The following is a 27,019-nucleotide window of genomic DNA, read 5'->3' on the forward strand; positions in this document are numbered from 1 at the left end:
AAAAAGATTTGCAGTGCTCTAAATATTAGAGATGGAAAAGAACTCTTGGTTGACCCACCATGCACTTTTGGGTTATTCCATATAGTATTGTGACAGAGTGCCGGGCAACAGCAGTTGTACCAGCACTCTGATCACTGGCCATCAATTATAGCAATCCAGAATAAACATGAGGGGCAGAACTAAGACTAATTGATAAGATGGGCTGGGCTGAGGAGAGTCCAAAAGGCTAATAAGCTAATTAGACTAGAAAATTGAAAAGGCACAGGAAGGAAAGGCTCAGGGGAGCAGAGAAAGAATGGCAGGCTTTTGCAAGTCAGAATCAGGAGAGATCTCGTCCCCTTCCTGCTCCTTGGCTGAGTGAGCTAAGGACTGTATGCTTGTAATCACAATACTGGACAAGTCTGTAATGGTGATGGGGAGAACACTAAATAAATTGCACAAGGTGTTTGAATAGAAGAAGGTTCCCAAACAATTTCTATCTAGAAAAGAGACTGGAGTGAGACACTGCCCTGTCAAATGTATATTCAGTTGTTTTGGTCCACTCCTGCTTTAGATGTCTTGATGGATTGGACACAACTTCCTTGGGGAGACTAGACAATGATGTCGCAGTCCTGACAATTAGGAAAGAGAGAAACTTCCAGGCTTCATCTGAAGCTCGTCTTGATGTTTTCATGAGTGGAATGAAGTTAGTAAAACAGCTGAGTGAGATCATCATAAGCTCACTTCATTGCCTTCAGACAGTTTGTAAACCTGCCTACAACAACTGCATAGTGGGATCTGACAGACACCAATTGGTCTGATCTCAAGGATGTTTAACATTTAGTTAACTGCTCTGGGTAGATATTGACTTCTCTCAATATTTATTACTGCTTCATCTTTTTGTTTTTTATAAATGGCTCATAAATAATTACAGGTCACTAAGTTTGAATATAATCAGCCACCACCACTGAATCTTTGCCCAAAACTCAGCACTAGACATTACAACGTTGAGGCGAATTTTAAATTCCTAGATGGACTAGATAGAGACTAGACAGAAATATAGAGACTAGACAGAAATAGATTGAATTGGAGCTTACAGAAATCTAACTGCACATTCCCTTAAGTTTCTAAAAGGTTCATACCAAAATGCTTCACTGCCAGTATTTCTCATTTAAGGGGCCTGTGAACGTTTGGGCTACATCTGGGTCTGACAGCAGGATTCTGAAGCTACTGAAACACAGACTGTTTTGTGGTGGTTTCTGACCACACACGTCGCAGGAAGCCTGCTCCTTCCAAATCCCCAGCCCTGTTTTGCAGTTCCAAAATGGTGAGGATATTTTGGACAAGAATCTTGGATTAAATCGCCAGCTGGAGTAAACTGGCATCACTCCCGCTGCTGTCAAAGGAGCTATGGCAATTTACAGCTGAGAAAAATTTGGCTTCTGAATTTTTTATGCTCATCCGTACAAACCTTATGATGCAAACCTTTCTAGATGAACTTGTGTGCAAGGCTGTCTAGGACAGCTGCATTTGGGGGAAGTACCTCTGCATCCTTTGCCGTTGTGCTATTTTGCAACTTCTTTTGACTGCAGTCCTCAGTGAAACCACAAGACACCTTCCATGGCAGCTGTTTGCGAGCAGACAAATCTATGACCCATCCCAACCTTCCAGATGTGTGTGGTCTCAGTGTCAGTGGAACCAATGCAATTCTGTTGGGCCAGTGGGCAGAGGTGTCACATAGGAAACAGGCATGCACACTTCCTGTGCGCCACAAAATTGTGCTCTATGAGGCTCCCTCTATAATAGAGCCTGGGAGGATGGGTTTTGGCAACTGGATAGGAAAAGGGCCGAGTTCAGCACTGACATAGATCATAACTCTTGCTCTCAGCTCATTCTCACCTTCATTAGCAGCTCTCTACTCGTCAGATAGTTGTCATGGTCTGAGAAGATATCAGATAGCTCTTCAAACATCAGCACCCTGTCCCTAGACAGAAGAGGAATTACCAGAAAGTCAATAATTGATTATGTAGCACCCCAACTCAACCCTACATCATTATTATCCAGTTTCCCAGTGATGAAGGATTAGACAACAACCAACCAAGTAAAAGGTGTGTCAGAATTGAGACCACATCTGTACTGACATGCTGGAGATTGTTCTTCTGATGTTCGATTTAGTGGGTCTAGTTAAGACCGGCGTCGGTACTCCTCGCAGTCGTGAGAAGGGAAGCCCCACTGTGAAGACGGTGCTAAGTTAAGCATGAGGTATGTCGACTCCAGCTATGTTATTTACGTAGCTGGAGTTGCATTCCTTAAGCCAAACTTCCGGGTCTAGTATAGATCAGAACTGAGGGGCTGAACCTCCCCAACTCCTTTTGCAGCTGGCTCAGTGTATGACTTCACAAACCTTTCTGTTGATGTTCTGTGTGGTACGGTTATTTGGTGCCAAAATAGGTACTGTTCATTGCTCCCCTGCAGCCTGGGAACCACAGTATTTCAAATCCACTATGTCCTGCATGTTGCTCAGAGTCACAGTCGTAATGGCCCCGCACACACAATAGGCTCCACGGTGGATTTTCCAGCTCCAAAACGATTGCTCACTGACCAGTAGCAATCCAGCATTTTTAAGTTTCCATAGAGTGATTGCTACTCGCTCCCTTGCTGTCAGTGCAGCTCTCATCTTGGTGTCCCTGCTCTGGTGGGCTGGGATGAGCATGGCGCACAGATCCAGGAACATGGCTTTGAGTATCAAAAGTTCTGCAGCCATTGCTCGTCATTCCTAGTCTGCATTACGATGTGATCCCACCAGTCAGTGCTTGTTTCTCAGGCTCAGGAATGGCACTCCACCACTGGCAGCTACTCTGTGAAAGCCACCCATCTCCTGGATTTGGTTTTCACTGTCCTATATCAATCTGCCTCCCAAGAAATCCTCATGTACCACATGGATTAGTTTTTTCGTCTGGCTCTGCAAATACCAGAGGATTGTACATTCTGTGCTTGCTACAAGGACTTATGACAGCAGTGCAGAGCTCCCTGCTTCTGCCAGAGATGGGGGAGAGCAAGGAGGGTCATGTGGGTTGGTGGGATTTTTAAAAAAGTCACGGAATTTATAAGATATAGATAACAGTATGGCACAGAGACAGATGCATGCTGGGAAACTGACCCCTCACTCCCAGTCATGCCTGTGTGACTCCCATCTGCCCCTTCGTGCGTTGCCAAAACTTCCCAAAAGACAGCACACTGGGTAGTGAGGGGAGGTGTCATTATAAACAATGTGCTTGGATATAAGCACTCGGGCTGAGTACGCCCACCACTAACACAAGAAGCCAAACAGGCACATTCCCAAACAATATACTAATTGCAGTAGCCTTACGCTGACATAATTTGTGTCGGCAAAAGACTGTGCTGTAGACATGCTCTAAGCATAACTGTACTTTGTTTTTGTTGTGGGCCAGTCACAGAGGAAAGGAGCTAAAAAGACAATGGGAAGATTACTTTGGAACAGATGCCCAGGTCTTCTTCAACCGGTAGATGGAGTTGGACTGCAGTGCTGAAACAATGGCCCTCAAGGAGGAAAAATTCTTCAGGATCCTACATTCCTATAAAGGGAGGGATTAAAAATAAAGGAGAGTTAAAGATCAATAGTGCACGCGAGCTGGCAATTTCCTGTTGTACTAATAGCACAGCTGCTGTGAATTCTTACTGCTAAATAGGCAGCTGTACAAATACAGAGCATCAAAAATGGCTCCTTCCTCTCCCCGCCTATCAAAACCTTTATAGGTTTTGGCACTCAAACCTTGTTTTCTTCACTTTCATATTTTTTTATAGCTTCCAGCTCTCCTAGTAAAAATACTAGTGGAGGTGGGTCTCTGAAGTCAAGCTAAAGAAAGCAAACCGTATCCTAGTAAAAAGCACTTTATAATTACCTTTGCCCCTTGACAGAGACTGTTGGGGCCTGCCTGTTTGTGAGAGGAATTTTAAGTGATAAACCTTGCCAAACTAAGTGACAATTTAAAAATACACACAAGGGATCAATATATTCAGGCATGAAAGTTGTTCAAGATAAGAGCTCTCAAGCCTCTCCAGAGGGTGAAGCACATCTGAATAGAAAGCTGGCTCCTAGACATTTTTCTCCCATCTTTGTGGCAACTATAACACAGAGGCTTACATGGAAGCAAAGAGGAGCTGGAAAAAGAGCAAGCAACCTGTGGCTAACTAGCTCTCCAAAGAACTCATGAAAGCGTGTCCACAGCCCAACAGTTCATGGATACAAATGCAAACACTACCCATTCTCCCGGTCTCTAGTATTAACATTAAAAGTCACATTTCAAAAACAGTCTCCAAAATTACCCTCGTGTTTGTAAGCATGAGCTGTGCACATCTTTAGATGCTTTTTAAGAATGTATCTAATAGTGTTTAATATTGGAGAGGAGCAGGGCACATAGAGATGGCATTTGGTCTAGGTTTGTACTAAGGTTGGTGTCAAAAGACTATAGTTGGGGCTAAAGCCATTATTCAAGTTCAGGGTTAGGCTGGATGAGACCAAAAGCTCAAAAGCTATTCTTGCAAGATTTCTCACAAACAAGCTTTTCCCACAAGGTCTTTGGCAACAGTAGAAAACAGGCTTCTGCTCTGTTTAGGCTCAACTCAGAACCCAAACCATAGAGGATGGTTTAGATCCAGAAATCTGAACCTGACACATTCAGCTACTAAATGTGAAAGGAGTTGGGATAATGGGTCCCAGCATGGACCCATCTTTAGCTTATAGCTTCCATCCTATTTAAGAAAAACACCAGGACTTCCGTTATGTATCCATGTTTTCAGAAGTTTATTTTATCCATTACATGCTAAACTTTAGTAAACATTATTTTTCTGTCTCCATTTTTTTAAAATTGCCTTTTTTTAAATGCCTCAAACATGAAATAATCAGATTTTTCTGTACTTTAAATACTCAAAAATAATCTTCATTTCAAAAAGGCAATTAGTGAGTCCTTTTATTTTATGTAGAAAATTGGCTGTTCTTGCTTAGTAAGTTTAGGTCCAAGGTGGCGTCTGAAGGGCTGGCAGCTAGAAAACACACACACACACACACACACACACACACACACCCCATATTTTGACTTTTCAACTTACCAAACTGGCTCTAAAGGCAAGGGCGCCATTTCAGGAGGGTGGAAGGGGCAGCAGCCATGAGCTCCTGGATGCAGGTAGCTTTTCATCCCAATCTCCAATGCTAAAGGAGTGAAGGGAACTCACCAGCCAGGTGTGAGAGGCATGCACGGAATGCAGGCACATTCCCCTCACTCCTTTAGCGTCGGGGATCGAGATGAAAAGCAAGCCACGTCCCAGAGCACACTTGTTAGTGAATAATTCCACTTTCCTGGTCAGATTCTCAAACACGGGTACCTAAATATGCAAAACAGTCATTTCTACCTGCAAATTAAGCAATTCCATTTAGAAGTAGGTAACTGTGCGCGTGACTAGCCATTCTGCCTGTGCAATTACTTGACCAAGTATGCACGTGCATTCTTCAACTAGGACTCAACTAAGGCAGCAGTATTTCATTTTGTATGTGAATTTATTACTGGTGAAAAATGCTGAATTGACCATCCTGGCAGCTGAAGTCCAAAGAGGAGTTACTATGTGGGCGGTGACAGTCCAGATTTCCCCTGCCACTCCCACGACCTTCTCAATATGTATCTCCTGCTCTTGAGGAGTGAAATGGGTAGTAGCTTAATGTCCTTTCAATCCTTGGCCTCTACGCATCCCAACAAGTGCTCAGTTAATACCTTTGGATGATAGTTTTTATGATGGACACCTGCATACTTGGAAACAAGACTGACACCATCAAAGCTACTTCACATGGGCCATCAAACAGAAGCTGGTCAACTACTGATTTAGGTTGAATTAGAACCGCCAAGGAAGAGGTGAAATACTCCCCATTAATATTACTTTGCCCTTATGAACAATTTTCATTAGTCAAGCTCAAAGTGCTTTAGAAAAGAGGGATCATTAACTCCATTTTACATATGGATAAACTGAGGCACAATGTTGACGCAACGTGCCCAGAATCAGCTAGCTGGCCAGTGGCAGAGTTCCATGAGCCATCCAGTCTCATCTGTTTAGGTCCGCGTTTCTCAAACTGTGGGTCCCGACCCCCCGGGTGGTCGCGAGCAACTTAGAGGGGGGTCGCGGAATCACAAAGTTTGAGAACCCCTGGTTTAGGTAATACTAACAAATTTGGTTCTAGAGACATGAAAACACATTAAGACTGGAAAACTCAATATTTGTCCTGATTCTTTAAGTATTGCTTATTTTCTATCTCTTTGCAAGAATCCATGATTCTTTAAAGCACATTAGATTTATTTTTAAAAGAACACTGAAGCACTGAAACAAAACTCTCTCAGTGCCAGCAGCCCAGCCCTCGTGAAATCAGTTCATGAAGCATCCGGCAAATAGAAGATAAATATAAAAAATTAGGAAACTAGGGTTGCTGAAGGAACTCAGAGAAGATGATATCATTCAAAAGAGCGAGACACATATGGAATCAATCACAAGGGAAAACAACTGAAGCAAAAAGTAAAAAGGAGTTCAAGAGACACCTGGGGTATGGAGAAAAAGCAGAGAAATAGGATTAAGATTAACTAAAGAAAGGGTAGGCAAATTGAGCCAGACGACCTTTTCTAACATTTCTTCTGTTCCGTTTGAGTAAATCTGTTGACTACACGCTAGTGAGCATGCTCAAAGGAAACAGAAAATGATAGAGTAAGCAAATATATTGCAGTGTCAACACACAATGAGCAATAATTTATTTTTTCTGCCTTTCTCTCATAATACTTTTATTATTACTATTACCAATTTTGTGACTGTAATCATTTACCTAAATCTCACCATTCACTTTACTCTGAAATACGTTTGTGTCGAAGAAAATATCTAGTTTGGTGATCTCATGTTTTAAATTCTAGTTTTATGGGATTTATAGATGGGGAAGGAAATAAATTACAATTACTTGTTGAAGACAAATTATTTCTAAGTGATTTTGTATTTCTGGTAGCAGATACATAGAATTTCACTTGCATTCGATCCCTTCAAAATACCTTCAATTTGCTCAAAAGCTCAATTTTCCATTTAGAATAGGAGAAATGTAAACTGGGATTAAAGCAAAGGGCACAGGAAGCATCTTTTACTGTTTTACTCGTATTTCTTTGGCCATCCCTTGAATATTGTGTCTAGTTCTGTTTGCCCCATCTTAAAGGATACAGTGGAACTAGAAAAGATTCAGAGAAGACAACTCAGATGATCACAGTTATGCAATGGCTTCCATACAGGGAGAGACTAAAAAGACTAAGGCTGTTCAGATTAGAAAAGTGATGACTGGGGGGATATGATATTGGTCTGTAAAATCATGAATGGTGTCAAAAAGTGAATAGAGAAGTATTATTTACCCTTTTATAGGATACAAAAACAACGGGTTACCCATTTTGTCAGGAAATGAGTGACAGGGGAGGGATCACATTAGGATTACCTGTTCTGTTCCCTCCCTCTGGGGCACCTGGCATTGGCCACTGTTGGCAGACAGTATACTGGGCTGGATGGACCTTTGGTCTGACCCCATATGGCCGTTCTTATGTTATGTTCTTAATTAAATGAATAGGCAATAGTTTTAATACAAACAAGGAAGCACTTTTTCCACATAACACAGTTAACCTGTGGAACTCATTCTAGTGGACACTGTGACTAGGGATGTAAGGGTACGTCTAGACTACAGGCTTTTGTCGACAGAAGTTTTGTCGACAGATACTGTCGACAAAGCTTCTGTCGACAAAGAGTGTCTAGACTACATTCAGTTCTGTCGACAAAGCAAACTGCTTTGTCGACATAACAGTGTAGATGCAAAGGACAGCGTAGATGCAATAACACCTTCTGTCGACAGAACTCTGTCAACAAAAGGCGTTATTCCTCGTAAAATGAGGTTTACAGCCGTCGACAAAACTACTGAGTTCTGTCGACATTATGTCGACAGAACTCAGCGGCAGTGTAGTTTTGTCGACAAGGTATAGTTTTGTCGACAAAAGTCCACTTTTGTCGACAAAACCCTGTAGTCTAGACACATCCTAAGAGGTTAACCGATAATCTGATGTTTATCAATTCCAGTTAATGGTTAAACTCCCTCTGAGCTGGCAGTCCTAGGCACCATCAATGCCCTTATTACATTCTTGTTACACTTTGCTTAGAAAACACGGCCTCATATGTCTAATTTTAAGAGGACCTCGACAGAGTTCTACTCCCTTCAAGAAGATTAATCATTTTTCTTTCCTGAGGAAAATGAATTGTTTGACTTTGCAAACCTTCCTCACCATAATAATAGTCCCAACACAGCACTTCCTATCTTTGAAACACATGGATCCACTCACAACACTGGGATAAGGCAGTGTTAACATCCCCATTTTAAAGATGGGACAATGCAAAATCTTGCACAAGACCACCAAGAGAATCAGTCTCAAAAATAACCTGTGGACAAAGCACATGACCCCCACCTCCCAAACAACCATTGACTGAAAGAAGACAGAGCAAAATGCTTTACATGTGCAATATGAATCCACTTTTCAATGATCTTGGCTCTATGCTGAGTTTTGAGGTCCTTGCCCTTCAAGATGGTGCTGACGACACATTTGGTAACTGCATTGAACTGGGAGATGGTGGCTCGTATGGTGGGTGCCAAGTGTTTGTTTTCTTTCTTATCTCTCCGAGACCAGATGCATCCCAAGCAGTGGTGGGGCACCACTTTCTTAAAGAGCTTCTAGAACAAGAAGAGGTTTGTAAATCAGCAGGACTCTCAGAGATCTCTCTTGCTAATATGCAGAAATGCACCTTTTAAAAGTATGTTGGAGCTAAAACTGACAATAGATAAATGCTCATTTCCTCGGATAGGAAAGTTTCCTTTGCTCTACATATACTTGACAACAAAAAGGAAATATAGCATGGTCAGCTAAAAAGTACTTAGAACATTTAGCAAAGGGCTGGTTCTCAGGGGAGGGAAAGCCAGGAAGTTGCCCTGGGTGCCTTCCTCCAGTGAAGGCACTGTACCACTGACGCTTTTAGCTGGGTTTTTCTCCCACCACCATGCTGATTGGTCAGCCCTCTTTTCTTCGGTTCACTGATTGGCGCGCGTGTGTGTGAGTGCGTGTATATATGGGGTGGTAGTTAAGTATTTTCCACCCTGGCAGGCAAAAAGCTAAGGGGGAGGGTCTTGTCCAAACACACATCACATATTATATATACAGTATGAACATATCTAGTGAGGCGTGCACCCCCCTGTATCTGCATATCAAAAGATACCAATATTATCCATACGAACAGACTAGTATGAGCATAGTAATTATAGATGTCTACGGAAGAGTGACACAGTCACAGCTGAGGAGGCCTCAAGTACCAGATATTAAACTAGTTCTATGTTATCCTTTATCTTTGCAAAAAGGCTATGAAGTAGCAATATATACATGCACCAGCAATTTTAAAAACACTTGGCCGAGTTAAATAATCCACCTGGCTGAAATAGGATCAGGTAGCCTAAAACAGTTGTGTGCTACTGCCCTGGTAAGCTTTATGGAACACTACACTTGTATTGGTTAACATGATTTAAAAGAAAATGAAAATACACAACACTAAGTACCCTGGCATTTTCCCCAGTAGTGTCTGCCCCTAAATGTACACAGCACTTACTGCATCCATGTATGTTAACTGCTCTGCCACAAGGTCTTCTGGGAAAAAAGAGAACTCTTCTGACCTTCCAGTCTCCATTTCGTCTTCCTCATCAAGGCTGAAAGTGAAGGTGCTGTGGAACCCATCTGTCCAGCATAGAAATTATAACATGACTTGAAAAAATACATGTGCAAAACAGTGCATTAAAGCTACTCTTTATTATTACCGTATTTATCTGTATTATAGTGGAGCCAACAAATCTTATCTGAGGTCGGGGCTCTACCATGCTAGGCATTGTAGTGACACACATAGGGCAAGAGAGTCCTTCCTCTAAAGAAATTACAACAGACAAGACTTGCAGGTATAAAAGTTTCTCCCTCCTACAACAGAACCTCATTAGTCCGCTGACCTTCGATTTTCAGGATGCTTTCTAACCTAAAAAAATCAAAACAGCAAAGGGCCACACTGCGTCCCACATTCCCTGCATAGGATATGCATTCAGATTTAGACTATTCTTCATGGAAGGGTGGGGTACCAGACATTTCCTTGTGGCAGCCCCGCCTTCCTAGGTCCCTCTAGACGTCCTGGTGTGGATCAAGCTGGGGAGGAGAGTAGCCCAATATGGTTCTCCTTCCCGCAAGATACTCCTTTTCAGACTCCTCTTGAGCAGCATTACCTAGGAATAGGGGCACAGAGCTGATGCAAGGACACAGGGACGCCATGCAGATGGCTCTGACAGTCTGTGACTCTCCCAAGGTGCACAAAGATCCTAGAGAACTCTCCAGGGTTGGGAGCAAAACCATGGTTTATTCCATCACGAAAACATTTCCCATCACTTAAGGATATGGGAGGGTCTCAACTCTCCATGAAGATATTTCATTCTAAGTCCCCCTCCCATGGATTTTTCTGCAGGAAGAGGAGACCCAGTCCAATAAATAAATAAAGGGTGGACTCTCCCACATCTCAACAAAGACTGAACAGCAAAGGGAAATATACATTTCAGAGTATCTCTTGAAGCATTTCATACCAAATCACGACTAAGCAATTCTTAAAATAAAGCAAAATGCAGGACAATGTAGCACTTTAAAGACTAACAAGATGGTTTATTAGATGATGAGCTTTCGTGGGCCAGACCCACTTCCTCAGATCAAAGAAGTGGGTCTGGCCCACGAAAGCTCATCATCTAATAAACCATCTTGTTAGTCTTTAAAGTGCTACATTGTCCTGCATTTTGCTTCAGCTACCCCAGACTAACACGGCTACATCTCTATCACTTAAAATAAAGGATATTACGTGATGGGTCTCCCCCGCAATGGTTTTTTTTTCTCCTTGTTTACTACTTTGCAAACTCCAGTAATTCACATCAGGTCTCCCAGTCATTAGGAAAAGACTCTACACTGTGACAAATTAAAACTACTGGAAGGTAGAAACCGGAATCGAGATACACCGATTTACTGACAGAGCTAAAAGAAGAATGTGGAAATGTCTGCTTCAGCCTTATCTGCAGATATTTTACAAAAATAAGCACATGAAAATGAATTTTCATTACAAATGTTTATGAAAATCACCTCTCTTCTTTTTTGACTAGACTTTCCCCCTCCTGGAATCCTCCTGCTGCCGGTCCGCCTCCTAGATCATCAAATTCAACTCCATGACCACAACAAGAGTTTAAATAATCTTGTCTTCAATTCTGCTTTCATTCCCTTTACCCACCTTCCTGCCCCTCCCCAGCCTTTTCCTTTACAGCCCCTTTATCTTCTTTACCCAATCTCATTTTGACACCTTCTGTCTTGCTGTTTTTACCCTTGAAGCAGTCACCCAGTCCCCATCTGTGAAGAATACTCTGCTCCTTCAAATCCTTCAATACCCATCTCTCTAATCCAGCTATTCTCTTTCCAACATCACTAATGAACTCGGTACACTCCTGCTCCTGAACTGCCATCCTGTGCTTGTCTGCTTGTGTCTTATTAAGTAGCAAGCTCTTTGGGACAGAGAACACATAGTCTCTATGGCTGCGATCTGGCAGTCTAATCCACAAAGCCCTACAGGAGTCTGCCCATATCCAACCAGATCTGGGTCTACATATGTAAAGTTCATGACAATTCATAGCATGAGCTAGCACTGAATTTATAACTATTATTATTATTATTATTTATTCAAATCTGAACTTTTGAAACGTATTATTGTTTCCATTTTGCCTAAGGTGAGCAGACCCAGAATGGACATGGAATAAAATGAGTGACCACTATGAAGCAGCTCTCATTTAAGTGAAGTGCCTGTGATTCAAATAGGAACCTTTTCAAGGGTTACTTCAGGAAACTAATGCAGGAGCCGAGTGCCTGGGAACTGCTTTTCCTTTTGGACAACAGTTAGAGCTAAAAATATTAAGTCTTTGGACTTCCATTGTTTGGCTTGCTGGAACTAAATCCAGGAAAGTACATCATTAGACACATATTAGCAACACTGTAGACTTGCATGTTTCTAATAAGGAACAGATTTAAATGAATAATGAATTCATTTGGCACTGTGTCTGGTTATGCAATAATTCTTCATTTCTGGAACATCCGGCAGATAATGGTTGTAATGCCACTTTTTTGTTGTTTGCCTTTTTCCCCTTTTATTCCATGTATCATTTCCTTTCACTCATCTCTCAAAGATGTTCACTGAAAGTGGTTCGCACATTGCACAAATTCCAGTAACTTTCTAGCTATGCTAATTATGTCACAGGAAATTTTTTATCTGGGGTACGGACTACATGCCAGGTTTGATACTATACGGAGCATCTGTGTGTTACTACAGCTCACTATTGTTTCAGTGGATCTTTGACCTGGTAAGGCAATTTTTTCCTCTGTCCTTGGACATCAGGAGCCCGCCACTCAAATAGGAAAAAACAGCCACACACATTTCCTTTGACATGGCGGTAGCAGGAAGAGAAGCCTTCATGACAAATAGGCTTGTGACTGAAGCTGCATTTGGTCCCAGCACAGTAACAGTTGAAGGGATTTTAAATTAATTAATTTATTTATTGAGAAAACTAATTGGAGAGCAGCTGTGGTTTTACTCTGAAGACAGAGAATGAAATGGCAGTTAACTATATGACTGCTGCAGCAACTTCTATGCCCTGGCAAAGTTCTTAGAAATGCTGGTGTTCCCAAATTTCTATCAGAATTATTAGACATACGATTCCACGCTGCATGTTCGTACTTCATCCCTGATGGTAACTACACTCCCTGTGAGATTCAACAAGCAAACAGCTAAGCAAAAGTCCAAAGGGCTGGATTCTAGACCAAATGTAACCCAATTGACCTCAGTGGAATTACTCTTGACCTACAATGATCAAAAATCACACCCCCCCGCTCTACAAGATAGTCTGGGAGAGTAGGCAGTAACAACATCAGTATAAAAATGTAACTTACTCTCATGTTTCACTTCTTGCTTCTGAAACTGCTCCAAGAGGTTTAGTGCCCTTTTCTCCGGGTCAGAGCCAGGCATGATCCGTTTAAGATAATCTAGCAGTTTCTGCAAACAAGGGTAACTGGGTGGCTCTCTGAAGTCTTCAGAGCATTGGTCAAGCCAGGCTCTCAAGATTGAGGCTATTGCACTGAACAGAAATTGGAAAAGGTTGATTGTCATTTATGCCAGCGTAAAGAGGGGACAGAATAATATGATATATTCCCACTGCTGTCAGTGAGCATGGAATTCTGAGAGGGGGGCATTTTTGCATGAGGCTTTATTCTAATTTCATTTACACAGATTTTACCTTTGACCACAGTGGAGTTATTCTGTATATATACCATTATAAATAGGTGCTCAATCATACCCCAGAAGGCAATAGCGAATCAGATCCATTATTTTCAGCAGCACCAAACCCCTCCTATCCATTCAGGATGTCTATCAAACAAGGCATAGGTAAAACAGTTCAGATAATAACAGAAACTGCCCTCCTTCAAGCACCACCTTCATCCAAAATGCAAACCAAATACTTGTTCTTATCTTATTAATAATTTCTTTGCACTTTTGTACTTCAGTGTTTGCATCGATTTGTGCAGTGTTTCTCTTTCAGTATAGCAGACACAAGAAATGCAGATTGTTTGGATAAGCTTAGCTAAGCATGCAAAATAAACCCAAATGCTTAAGCTTTACAGATTTGTCTACCACCCTCTGTTCCGTGTTCTAGCCATACTCCATTGTCTTTCTCCAAATAGCCAGTATGTTTTTAAGACTATGATGACTTGCTGTTTTACAAACATTTCTGTATTTTCAACTGTCTTTTCTATTTCCTTCTATAATATGGCAAGCAACCTGCTTTTTTGATCAGAAAGAGTGCTTTGAAGGTTGGCTGTAATATTACTTGGTTAGAGCAGCCAGCAGGAGTAACTATAGAATTACAGGAACAGAGCTGCACAAAATATTAACAACCAAGGATGAACACAAGCAAAACTCTTTTGGTTTGGGGCTTCATTACAAACTCAAAACAGACTGTACAACTCAGGTGGTTCACTTGGGGCCACATCCTCACTCAATCAACAATCCCTTTGATTACATACTGAATAAGGACTTCAGGATCTAAGCTTTTTGTGATAATCAGTTTTATTTTTTTTCACAGCTTCTTTCATTTCCCTAAACAAGCTCAGTCATTCCTCAGTAGGGGTATGTCTACACTGCCACCCTAGTTCGAACTAGGGTGGCTAATGTAGGCATTCAAAGTTGCAAATGAAGTCCGAGATTTAAATATCCCGGGCCTCATTTGCATCTTGCCGGGCGCTGCCATTTTTAAATCCCCCTTAGTGCGGACTCCGTGCCCGCGGCTACATGCGGCACAGAGTAGGTAGTTCGAATTAGGCTCTCTATGCTCACCTCGTGTACCAGTGGCTTAACTGAGTTTTACAATAAACAACTGGTCTGTTGAATTTCAGCAGCTATGGTAAATTGACCTTTCAAGTCTTCTGCCCATTTAGGAATGAATTGGAACTTGGAATGGAGAGCTCATTTATAGCTCTGAGAAGGATGGTAGGGTTTTTTTTAGTGCTAATACTACCCAACACATTTTTATATTTAGTGCTGTTTCCAGAGGCTTTGATGATGGGCGCTTTCATATACTGAAAAATAAACAGAGTTTAACACAAGCGCAGTCTCTCGGAGTGGAGTTGAAAAGTTCACAGCAGTTACAGACACTGATTTTGCCAGCAAAATAATTTCAGTCAAGAGGGGAAAGAAAAAAAAGTACATTGTACAGACAGCGGCTGTATCCCACTGACCTCCTATTGGCTGATTGTTTAATCAGTATATTAGGGAGGGAAGCATTCTGGAGAAAGGCTGGATACGTGCCCAATCTTGTAGCAGCTTTATGTTTGATGTCCCTGGGAAGAAACTCGCTGTACTTGATAGGCCAAGAAACAGATAGGAATGTGAGACCGCCAAGATCTCAGACAGGAAATCAACATCATAGAATCTGTTCTTCATGTGGGGATTGCAAGCCATAAATCTCGGACTCTCCCCACGTTATACAGTGTACGGCATATTTTGTGGGCTGCCATGGGATGCCTGATTTTAAATTCCTCTCTTGAGAGCCACGCAATGCAGGCTCTATTCTGTAATGCTTTCAAGCTGTCATTCACGAGCCTAGAGGTCTTCCTTGCTCAATGGTATAAACACCGTCCCTAACATTTTAAAATCCTCACACAGCCCATTGTGGGGTGGGCCAAGAGCTGTAGTTTTCTCGCCTGCCAAAATGGGTCCACAGGCCACCACTTATCACCTCATATTATGTCTTCCCCCAGCACGATGCAATATCCCAATGCTGTGCCGGACTATTAAGTTCGTGCAGCAGCCCCCAACGATTCTTTTATACCCAGAAAGCAGCACTAGTAGGACAGGAAGCATATGGACAGCCAGAAGGAAAGAGTCCCTCGTATCTCCTAACAGCAACACCATCACTTCCTTCTAGAGTGGCACTGACATGTTACAAAGTGAGCTTCCTCCTCCATAACGGGAAGGACAGCTATGATGTGGGGCCTTGATGGAGCGAGCGTGGATGCAGAAGTCAAGCCGTGGAATCCTTGGGTCCAGAAAGGAATTCTGAGGCCCTCTCTCTGCAAAGGCAGCTATGCAGCATTTGTCTTACCCCAACTGGCACTAACAAATGAGTTGGGGAACTTGGTGCCTTGGTTGGGGTTAAAGAACTCTGCTAAGTCCACAACTATTGTCCCCAGGATGAGAAAATTTTATGAGCCTTAGTTACACCTTCAACTCTGCACAGCACCAGTTATAGTTGCAAAAGGGATTATATGAGATGGCTGACTAGTTTCCTACTGTAGCAGCCAGCCAAACAGGAAGCATTTGTTCCTATTACCTCTCCTTTCCTAAATCCATGCTATAAACCAACCACTGAACTGTGCTTTGCGAGGGCCAGTCTCACTGATCTCTTTTCACATGCTTTCCAAGATTTCCCCTCAGAAATGAAGTCAACCCAATTTCTAGTGTATCAGTTTTATCTTTTCTAAAGTAATATGGGGACCATGTTGTTTGCTATTTTCAAATCCTTAGGAACAGCTCCTGAAGCCAGGGAAAACCTTGTACACATCAGCGACAGGTTCATAGATTTCCTTCCCATGGTAGTTGGTTCTTTAAGTATACCAAACCCTTCTATAAGCAATGCAATTGCTACCTGTAGAATATCTTGTTTCTTGGCCCTGCAAGACATTTATTGGGCAGGATTATTGTTGCTGGGAGATCCTCACCTTCTCCTTAAAAGACGGGTACGAATTCACTGACTGAACAGCGCTGCTGGTTCTTCTTCATGTTAGCTGAGGGTGCCTCTACATTTCTATTTGCACCTCTATCGATTTATTTTACTCGGTTTTCAACTCTCCCACTCCTCCAGACCTCCAGTTGCCTTCCATTTGACTCTATACTTCTCTTAACTACATTTGTTTCTGTTGACGTTTTTTAGCTTAATTGTCTTTCCTGGAATAAATGTTGATTGTACCTTCCCCATATGAATCTTTAATGCTTCTCACTATGGATTTCGCAGGCATGAGAAAATTCCAGCCAATTTTCTATCAATTGTCTCACATTCTTTCAACATCTGCTTCCCTAAAGTCCAGTGTTTTGGCATTGTTAAGCACCGTAACTGCACATGGTGCTTTCCAGCTGAAATAATAAGCTCAACAGGTAACAAAAGACAAATTCTCTGTCACAAACATCTAAAGACACAAAAAGGTCTGGATCAAATACAAATAGCCTACCCCATCCCCAAGCATTCTATAACAAGAGCCCAAAACTTTACAGCATTGGTATTGCGGGTTCTCGTGCTTTAGATAATTAACATGGAACACAGTAATATTTTATTAGAGCTGAACCTCTAGGAATGTCTCATGGTTGTTATTAGTGAGAGGCTTTGTGGAAGTCCCTGCACAGCAGGAGATGGAAGGGTTAGACATTAAATTGATTCATTTCCTGCATCAGATTCCAAGCTTCTTTTATAGTTCTAGCTAAAGAAGTTTCGATGGGGTTTGACATTAGCTGAATGAAGAAAGGCACCAAGCATTTGGAGGCATTTTGGTTCCCTTTCTCTCCCTATCGCTTGACAGATACAGAGGGGATGTCACAAACTGGTAAACTGAAACCAACTTATGAAGTAAAAGTACAGCTTTTCTGTTTCCATCTTCCTGGATGTGGCTTTAAAGGAATTCTACTGTGCTCCAATTCAGCTGGGATTCAAACCTCAATCTTGTGTCATGCTGGTGCAGCAGTAATGTCTAGGTTCCTGGGAGAAGGGAACTATTTGAGGGCTACAAGTGGGTTTGAAGCTCACTGATTCTTTGCACTACAAAAGCAAGTTTGTTTATTTCCCAAATCTCAGTTAGTCTGGTTGAGAAATGTAATGGCTTTTTCATAGCGCCCTTAATGTGGATTCACATGCTTCAATGTAAAATCATATAATTAAAATCACTAAAGCTAACTACAAGGCCTACAAAACATCTGATTCCACATTTAGGAGACTGATTTTCTGACTCAGAAGCTTTCTTTTCAGTATCTTTGAGAAACAGAACTTTGGACCAAACCTCTTAGTTTTACAATTGCAGCTCAAGAATATCAGTGTAAATCAATGGATTCAAATGTGATTCACCTTCTTTACTCTGAAACATAAATAAAACATTTCCATTATTACTGTTATTAGATTCTGTTTGATCTGTCTATTGATACCATTGGAGTAGTAATTTCACTGGCTAAATATATGAGGCATTTCTATGGATAAGTAAGAATATAACATCGTATTGTTTATAGGCAACATTCTCTGGCATCTCTCCAAATCAAATTACTCAATGAAATGCCTAACTGGATTCAGCATTTCTCTGTGGACATACACAAGTATCAGGACACAGAATAAATATGACCAAATGAGTGGCTTTGTGACAACCTATTAATATTAAACTACTGGTCCTCCTTTACTGCAAACATTGCAAATGAACCTCTACATTTAGACTAAAGGCTTCTTATCTGCAGTGCAGAAGCCTGATTCACCACTTCTATAAACTTTACTAGGAACCTTTCAAGTTGATGGCTACAGTCAAAGCACTTTTTGCTGGAGTGCATAATGTGCACTTACTGAGTACTCCCAGTGTCACAGCTCCAGCAGTGAACCACGGGCACATGGTCTCAGCACTACCTTGACCCTGACAACTAGTAAAAACATTCTCCAGTATCCATTTAAAGCCGATCTGCAACACGGACAAGAAGATGCAACACTTTGTATGGCAAAGGCTTTACTAGCCTGCAATCTACCCTGAATTAGTTCTGGCCAGCTCTGAACTCTTGCAGTCCTAAGTATGAGAAATGCCTCTTTAGCATATCTAGGAGTGCGCCCATATATCTAGGTTGTAGGTATTCGTACAGCAGTCTGACAGCACTAAAGTAGCCCTGAATTCAAACTTAAAACTATCTTCTTGGGCAGAGCTGGGAAAAATGGCCTTCCAGGCCACTGGATCTGGCCCATGGACGCAGCACGGAGCCTTAGTCACGCTCCCTGCCTGCCCCATCTCTCATGCCTTTCAGAAAAGCAGCTGCCAGGCGCTGTATGTCTTTGAACAGCTGTGACCCATGGAAGGGGGGGAGGCTTCCACCCACAGCCCCAATTGGAGCTTTGGGCCAATGGAAGTGGCCTGTTTGCCCCACACTCCTACCTCCCTACCTTCTACAACTCAAACCCCTGCAGCCCCTCCTGAGCCCTAATCGCCTATCCCAAGCACCGCATGAAGCACCCCTCCCACCTATTCCCTCAGGCTCGGAGCTATTCACAGACTCACAAAACCTTGCAGGGGAAGGAGAAACGTGCTGGGCTGCTGGCTAAGAATCACCTAGGTATGTCTCCCAGCCAGAGCCTGCCTCTGGCACCTCAGCTCAGTTTTCCCCCCCAGCTCTATGCCCCACACTCCTACCTCCCTACCCTACACAACCCAAACCCCTGCATCCCAATCCCCTGCCCCAGGTCACAACCCAAACCCCTGCACCCTCTCCTGAGCCCCAATCCCCTGTCCCCGGTCACAACCCTCTCCTGCCCTATGTCACAATCCAAATGCCTGCATCTCCGTCTGCACTCTGTTCCCTGCCCCAGGTCACCACTCACTGCCTCCTTCATCCAAACTCCCTCCTAGACCCCACACCTCCTCTTCACTCAAGACCCTTATCCCAAGCTGCCTTCTGCACCCACTCTCCATCCCAGAAACCACACCTCTTCCATTAATATCATAAGCTTCAGGGGGTAGCCGAGTTAGTCTGTACGGGATAAACTTAAAAAACAACAAATAGTCTGGTAGCACTTTATAGACTAGCAAAACATGAGCTTTCGTGGGCGTAGCCCACTTCTTCAGAAAGTGTGGCACTTGACCACTTTCCAAAGTCTTGGAATGCCCCCCCCCCATCAAAAATTATTGCCCGCCCCTGTTCTTGGGGGTAGATATGGAGAATGAGCTTCTTCAAAGATATTTGAAGAGAGTTACAACCTCTATCAATGCCAAGAAGTTGATTGAGGATCTGTACACTATCGCTACGAGACCTATTCTGTTATCGAAGGTCGTCTCTTGAAAACTTGGTCTCGTTTACCTTATGCACAATACACAAAGCAATTTCACAAAGCCTCTCCACAAAGTACTTACAAGAGGCCTGCAACGTCTCTTAACTTTCACATAACTTTTTCTTTCTAGTGTCCCACAGCTAATGCCACGGTAGCCTGGAGGGTCTTTGCACCAGATGTGCACTGGGAATACTGATACAGCAGAAAATGATGTGGAATTTTCCTATATATTGGTTACAAGGTCACAAGACAACCCAGGCACACACCTGAACTATACAGGCTAGCTGTCAAAAAGTAACTAGCCTAATGTGTGAACTTCTTGGCATTCCATTAATTCTATACTATCACCAGGGGAGCTGAACAGCCTGCGTGATGGGAGGTAAGATGGAGGGGGGCAGCTTCACACTCCCACAAGGGCGGAGCCTTGGGCAGCGGGATAGGGTCAAGGAGAAGCCAGCTCTCCATGCCATCCGGAACGCAGCGCTTCCCTCAGCCCTCACAGCCACCTGGAATGCGCCGCGTGGCGCTCCAGTGGCAATTTAAAGGGCTCAGGGCCCCTCTGTCTCTCCAACCTGTCAGTGGGCCTGACTATCATAGTGTTATACCTTTATTAAGCTCTCTCATTTCTTCTCTTAGTTCTACTCTTGCTACAGATTATTTGTATTTTGCCTTGCTTCATGTATTATTTTATACTGAACTGCCATACTCGTTTGCCCAACCATGTGGGACAGGGTTGTTATGACTTAGAGCAAACCTCTGTTTAAAAAATAACCATGTGATCTTTAATAGACATGAAGAGCAGACTGGCTCTTGTTTTTTAAAGTCTGATTCTAAAGTTATGATTTTAAAAACAACTCTTATGTAGCATATCTGCACAAAACCAGCGGAAGCGTGGTTTGACATTTTATGATGAAGTTCTAAAATCCCAGGTGCAACTTTGAATCTCTGAATTATCACACGAGGAGGCTGGTAAAACAGAAGAAAAAAATGGTTGATTATATGATTCCCTATGTGAGACTGTCCACAAAGAAATGTTGCGATGGGTTATTTCTAGCCACTAACACGGCTGCTTCTTCCTCTTATTTCTTTCATCCTTATAGAAATGTGAACACAAGATGTATTGGTTTTCTCTTCTAAGAGAAATGAGTTCATGAAATTATATCTGAATTAGAACTGTAAGCCAAGAGAAAGTCTGAGTCACCAGCACCACATGACACACAAGATGACCAGAAAGCTATTCTCTTCTTATAATTTATGATTCAGGTTAGAAACAAGTAGCCAAGGGAGACGCATTGGGAATGAATGGGAATTTGTAGTTATAAAGCATCTGTGTAAAGCATGTATACATCTTATAGATTTCATAATCAGCTGTGTTTTGTTATAATTTTTAGCATGAAACTTAATGTAAATTAATTTTAAAAAAAGAACATGGATAAAATTCAACCATGCTGTAAGAAGTTACCACTCCCATGGAGCTCTTGGGATCAAATTCGACAGTGCTGGAAATGATAATGTAAGTTACGTGATGGATGTCAATTCCTCAGAAGACACATTTAAGTACTAAAGCAGTGCAACTTGCACCAATTTGGAATTCAGGGGCTGTGTAAAAGAGCATTAATTACATATCGAGAGGGAGGAAGCTAAGGGTGTAACAGGAAAAGCAAATAGCAGGAGGGAGCCTGATAAAGTGTACAAGGCATTTCTGCTTAACACACACACACATGCTCCTGTTAATTGCTACTTCTCAATTTGCACATATGTTGAATGACAATAAGCAAAAGACACAATCTTACTATTTTCACCTATTTTCTCTCAAATTTACATCCAGGGTCAAATTTTACTCTTACACAGGTATAAATCCAGAGTAATTCCATAAAGCCATTGGGGTCCCTCTGCATTTATGGTGGTGAAAGTACCTTCTCCATTTTTGTTCTCTCCTCTTTTCCTCTCCTCCATTCAGTTTTTTTCCTTATATTATATTAGAAGATTTACCTGGCATTGCTCAAGTCCTTAACTCAAATAAGTTTTGTTTTTCTTCATTTAAATCATTGTTCGGGGTGGGGTTGGGGATGAGGGGTTCAGTAGGCAGGCGGTCCCAGAAAGAGTGACAAACACAATCCTCTCTCACCGCAGCAGCTTGGAGCCATGTGAAAAGCGTTTCTCTATGGCCGCTGCAGCTCCAACTGGCATACCCGGGGGGAGGCATACGTGTCCCCTGGCTGGGGGATAGACATACAAACAGACAAACTCTCTGAAATTATAGTAGATAGCCGTCCCTTTCTCCACCTCTCTCTCCTGCTGGCCCAGTGGGGTTATAGTTGTCCCAGACCCCATTTCTGGCTCCTTGCTGCCCCCGTGGTCATTCTGCAGTATACAGCCCTCCTGCCAGACCCTTTCCCTTCCAGTTTATGAAAAACAATCAAATTCCATGTACATCCCATTAGCCTGGCACAACCTAACCCTGACTTTGCTTTAACTGATAAAAGGAAGCTACACCCCAAATCTGAAGGTCCTAGTTCTTACTGTTTAGGAGGAGTTCCTGAACAAACAAACAGACTCACAGATGGGACAGACAGACAGATACATATTTTTAAAATATTTAGTAAGGTTTTTTTCCTTCTATCTCGGTATATTTTCCAATCACATTTCCAATATCCATTTTTCCTATGGGTACCGATAGTACATTTTAAAATTCATCACTCATGAGTAACAGCAGCACCTCAAACTCATGCTGACAAAAGCCCACATGCTACCCCACACCACTACATATTCCCTATATTTCACATATATATTTGGTCAACAGCCGTTTATTTTCCCATGAAACTCACTCAAATCCATCATCTGCATTGCCACAAGATCTTGCTCTCTCTCAAATTTTATGAAAGGGGCCGACCCAAATTCAGAGAGGTCAAATGGCTTGCCCAAAGTCGTAAGAGATTCAATGGCTCAGCTTGGATTGGAGCCCAGTATCTTTGGCCTTCAGCCATTTTTTCTACCCACCACATTTTACTGCCTTCTCTGTATTTCTGACATATTTAAGAACTAGCATGTACGCTTGGAAGAGCGCTTTATGACAAAATGTTTTCCCACATGCAGAGAGGAATCAGAGAGTCAAGTTGCTGTGTGAGCCCAGTACAAATGCCTTGACAGTATATTTCTTCTTCCAGACACACAACTCTGTCAATGGCTGGCTCTTAATTTCTGACCTCATTTATTTAAAGGTCATCAGCAAGGGTATAGCAATTAATATAGGATAATACTTTGACTCTGAGTAGAACTTCCTATTGGGGATTTCATCGTATTTTACAAACATTAAGTAAACACTGTAAGGTAAGTTTTGTTACTGGGGAAAGTGTAAGGCCCAGAGAGGTTAAACAATTTGCCTAAGGTCTCTAAGCAAATCAGGAGTGGCCTACACTACACAATTAGATTGACCCAGCTATGTTACTCCAAGGTGTGAAAAATCCACACACCTGAGCAATATAGGTAAGCCCACGTAAGTCCCAATGTAGACAATGCTAAGTTGTCAGAAGGATTCTTTCCCTCAACCTAGCTCCCACCTCTTGGGGTGGTGGATTTCTTAGGCCGACGAGCGAAGCCCTACCATTAAGCATAGGTACTGTTTATGTTGAAATACTATAGAGGTAGTGCTGCAGCTATGCTACCAGAGTGTTTCACATGGAGACACCCTCAGTTTCAGGGTGAGCATTAGAAGCAGGAAGTCTTGATTTCCAAAGCATGTTCCCTTAACCACTAAGCCACACTCCTTCCTTGTTAAATCCACACAGCACAGAGCAGCAAGGGATGGAGCCCGCCATCACAACTGAGTAGGGTTTAAACCACCTCAAGATTCACCAATTCGGCTTCAGTAAGATGCCCCACAACATGCTATGCTGTGACATTACCGTCAGCATAGAGAGCCAGCAGAGTAAGGAGCCGGCCTGGGGTGGCACTGGCATGTTAGCTGAGTGGCAGTATTTTAAAATATAATGTTGTTTTGAAAAAAATGATGCCACACTCTATTAAACACACGTACCTATGGTTTTAGGACTATACAAAGCTGAAATAGGGACAGGAAAGGAGTGTTGGACTTATTTTTTCAAAACAAACTGAAGAACTTGAAAGCTGTGAGGACTCCTTTCTTTTGTTATGCCACAGACAAACCAGCACAATGAAATTAAGAAGCTTTTAATAATGCTCCTATTAATGGAATTGAGAACAGCTTTATGGGGAAGCTGACAGCATTTACACTAGACAGAGTGGAAGAGCATCAAAGATCGTTAGGCAGGGCAATCAAATAAAATCATCCAGTGATTTTATGCTGCTGTTGCACATGCAAACTGTAGATCATGCAGAGGCCAAAGTACAAATGACATAAGATTAGTTGCACTCTTGACTTTTAAAGTTAAATAATATTCTACATACAACCAAAAAGGAAGACAACATACATTTTTAAATAGCCTCACTATTTTGCACCTGCATGCTATGCCACCAAAACTTTAAATGGCACATGCACACACTTGTCTCTGGAGGGGTAGAGGGAAGAAGAGGACCAAAGACACTACTATAATACAATATACAGGACTATGTAGCACTTTAAAGACTAACAAGATGGTTTAATAGATGATGAGCTTTCCTGGGCCAGACCCACTTCCTCAGATCAAATAGACTTCACTTGAAAGAGAATCATCTGAACTGTCATTCATGCTTAAATTCAACACTTTACACTCAAGTTTGAATAAAGACGCTAATTATCTTACCCATTACAAAGATAGCCTCCCCAATTATCACCTCTAATATCATTAGCTCACCGACATTTACCTCCCCCCCTCCCCCTTCTGTTCGAAATTTAGTTTGTCCTTTTCATATGTGTTCATTTTTTTAATTGAATCCTTTGGTATATATGGTTGTGACAATTTTCTTCCACTATTTGATCTGAGGAAGTGGGTCTGGCCCAGGAAAGCTCATCACCTAATAAACCATCTTGTTAGTCTTTAAAGTGCTACATAGTCCTGTTTTTTGTTTCAGCTACACCAGACTAACACTGCTACATTTCTATCACTATAATACAATATAAAAATCAGTAATACATAGTCATGTATTTTTGGGGAAAAGAAGAGCAAGGGAAACAAACATGCTTAGTTTCTCACTGTGTTGGCCACCACAAGATACATTGTCTGATCTGCTTCCCTGTCTCCCTCAGAGATCTGAAGTGTGTAGCATGTTAGAGTTAGGATAGAGTTACTGCTTTGTGTTATCAAAGTTAATACTGACTGCTGCATATTTTCAAAGGAAAAGAAGATTATGGTGACCACATCCTGAGTGAGGTTTTGCTGTACAGCAGAAAGCCACACTTACTTCCTGAGCACTGTTTTGGACTCTGGGGAATTGTGGCTCCCATCTTCTTCACAGTCTGATGTCTCCAGGCTTCCATACCTATACAACAAGATGGATATTTTAGGCTGTTATTAAAAATCAAGTTTAAATAATAAGGATTCAAAGGTAATAAGGCCTTAGTGGCCACAGAATGGAATATTGGTATATTACAAGTAGGGGGCTTGCCAACCCCCCTCTCTCTGGAGGCTTTTGTGGCCAGAGAGAGCGAGAACTACACTTGCCAACTCCCTCTCTCTGGGGGTAGATGTCTGGCCAGGGAGGAGGGGGGAGGACCAGGCTAGGGGTAGGTATCTGGCCAGGGGGAGGGTGCTAGAGAGGAATGGGGGTACAGGGTCTTGGTAGAGAGGGTTTATGAGGGGGGTGCGAGGTCACAGCAGTGAGTGAGCAGCGTGGGCATCTGGGGTGTCGGCAGAGGGTGTGTGAAGACACTGGGGTGCAGGGTCTCAGCAGGGCAGTGAGTGAGCGGGTTGGGGTGCAGGGGCTCGGTTTGGGGGTATGAGTAAGGGGAATAGGGGTGCAGGGTCTTGGTAGAGGGGATGAGGATATAGCGGGGGCGCAGGGTCTTGGTGGAGGGGATGAGGATGGGGCAGGGGCGCAGGGTCTTGGTGGAGGGGGATGAGGATGGGGCGAGGGGCGCAGGGTCTTGGTGGAGGGGGATGAGGATGGGGCGGGGGCGCAGGGTCTTGGTGGAGGGGGATGAGGATAGGGCGGGGGCGCAGGGTCTTGGTGGAGGGGGATGAGGATAGGGCGGGAGCGCAGGGTCTTGGTGGAGGGGATGAGGATGGAGCGAGGGGCGCAGGGTCTTGGTGGGGGGGATGAGGATAGGGCGGGGGCACAGGGTCTTGGTGGAGGGGATGAGGATGGGGGGGCGCAGGGTCTTGGTGGAGGGGATGAGGATGGGGCAGGGGCGCAGGGTCTTGGTGGAGGGGGATGAGGATGGGGCGAGGGGCGCAGGGTCTTGGTGGAGGGGGATGAGGATGGGGCGGGGGCGCAGGGTCTTGGTGGAGGGGGATGAGGATAGGGCGGGGGCGCAGGGTCTTGGTGGAGGGGGATGAGGATAGGGCGGGAGCGCAGGGTCTTGGTGGAGGGGATGAGGATGGAGCGAGGGGCGCAGGGTCTTGGTGGGGGGGATGAGGATAGGGCGGGGGCACAGGGTCTTGGTGGAGGGGATGAGGATGGAGCGAGGGGCGCAGGGTCTTGGTGGGGGGGATGAGGATGGGGGGGCGCAGGGTCTTGGTGGAGGGGATGAGGATGGAGCGAGGGGCGCAGGGTCTTGGTGGAGGGGATGAGGATGGGGCGAGGGGCGCAGGGTCTTGGTGGAGGGGATGAGGATGGAGCGAGGGGCGCAGGGTCTTGGTGGAGGGGATGAGGATGGGGGGGCGCAGGGTCTTGATGGAGGGGATGAGGATGGGGGCGCAGGGTCTTGGTGGGGGGATGAGGATAAAGCGGGGGCGCAGGGTCTTGGTGGGGGGATGAGGATAAAGCGGGGGCGCAGGGTCTTGGTGGAGGGGATGAGGATAAAGCGGGGGCGCAGGGTCTTGGTGGAGGGGATGAGGATAAAGCGGGGGCGCAGGGTCTTGGTGGAGGGGATGAGGATACGGCGGGGGCGCAGGGTCTCGGCAGGTTAATAAGTGAGGGGGCTGGAAGTACGGGGTCTTGGTAGGGCAGTGAGTGAGGGAGCTGGGGCTGTGCTGGGAGCCCACACTGGTGCTCCAGCCTTGCCCTCCCTCCTGCAGCCAAGACCCCGCACCCGACTCCCCCTCACTCACCACCCTGCCAAGCAGCAGAAAAAGCCTCCTTGAAAGATGCCCCTACACTGCTGTTCCTACAGCTGGGGGAGGGGCAAGGCAAGCAGTTGCATGTGAGCAG

At 43.6% G+C, this 27,019-nt stretch overlaps 1 protein-coding gene across 2 annotated transcripts in view; it reads right to left on the bottom strand.

The window, feature by feature from the left end:
* Nucleotides 1-27,019, bottom strand: part of RGL1 (ral guanine nucleotide dissociation stimulator like 1) — a 150,438-nt gene that overhangs the window by 24,525 nt on the left and 98,894 nt on the right. For both annotated transcript variants that reach the window (XM_014575423.3, XM_006126912.4), the window contains 6 exons: nucleotides 25,112-25,189; nucleotides 13,095-13,279; nucleotides 9,700-9,824; nucleotides 8,561-8,776; nucleotides 3,472-3,575; nucleotides 1,879-1,963 (listed from right to left, as the gene is read on the bottom strand). In XM_014575423.3, coding sequence (XP_014430909.1) covers nucleotides 1,879-1,963; nucleotides 3,472-3,575; nucleotides 8,561-8,776; nucleotides 9,700-9,824; nucleotides 13,095-13,279; nucleotides 25,112-25,189 — 793 coding nt within the window. The remainder of the gene's footprint in view (nucleotides 1-1,878; nucleotides 1,964-3,471; nucleotides 3,576-8,560; nucleotides 8,777-9,699; nucleotides 9,825-13,094; nucleotides 13,280-25,111; nucleotides 25,190-27,019) is intronic.

This window comes from Pelodiscus sinensis, chromosome 9, assembly GCF_049634645.1.
Source record: "Pelodiscus sinensis isolate JC-2024 chromosome 9, ASM4963464v1, whole genome shotgun sequence".
In the NCBI taxonomy this organism is placed as follows: Eukaryota; Metazoa; Chordata; order Testudines; family Trionychidae; genus Pelodiscus; species Pelodiscus sinensis.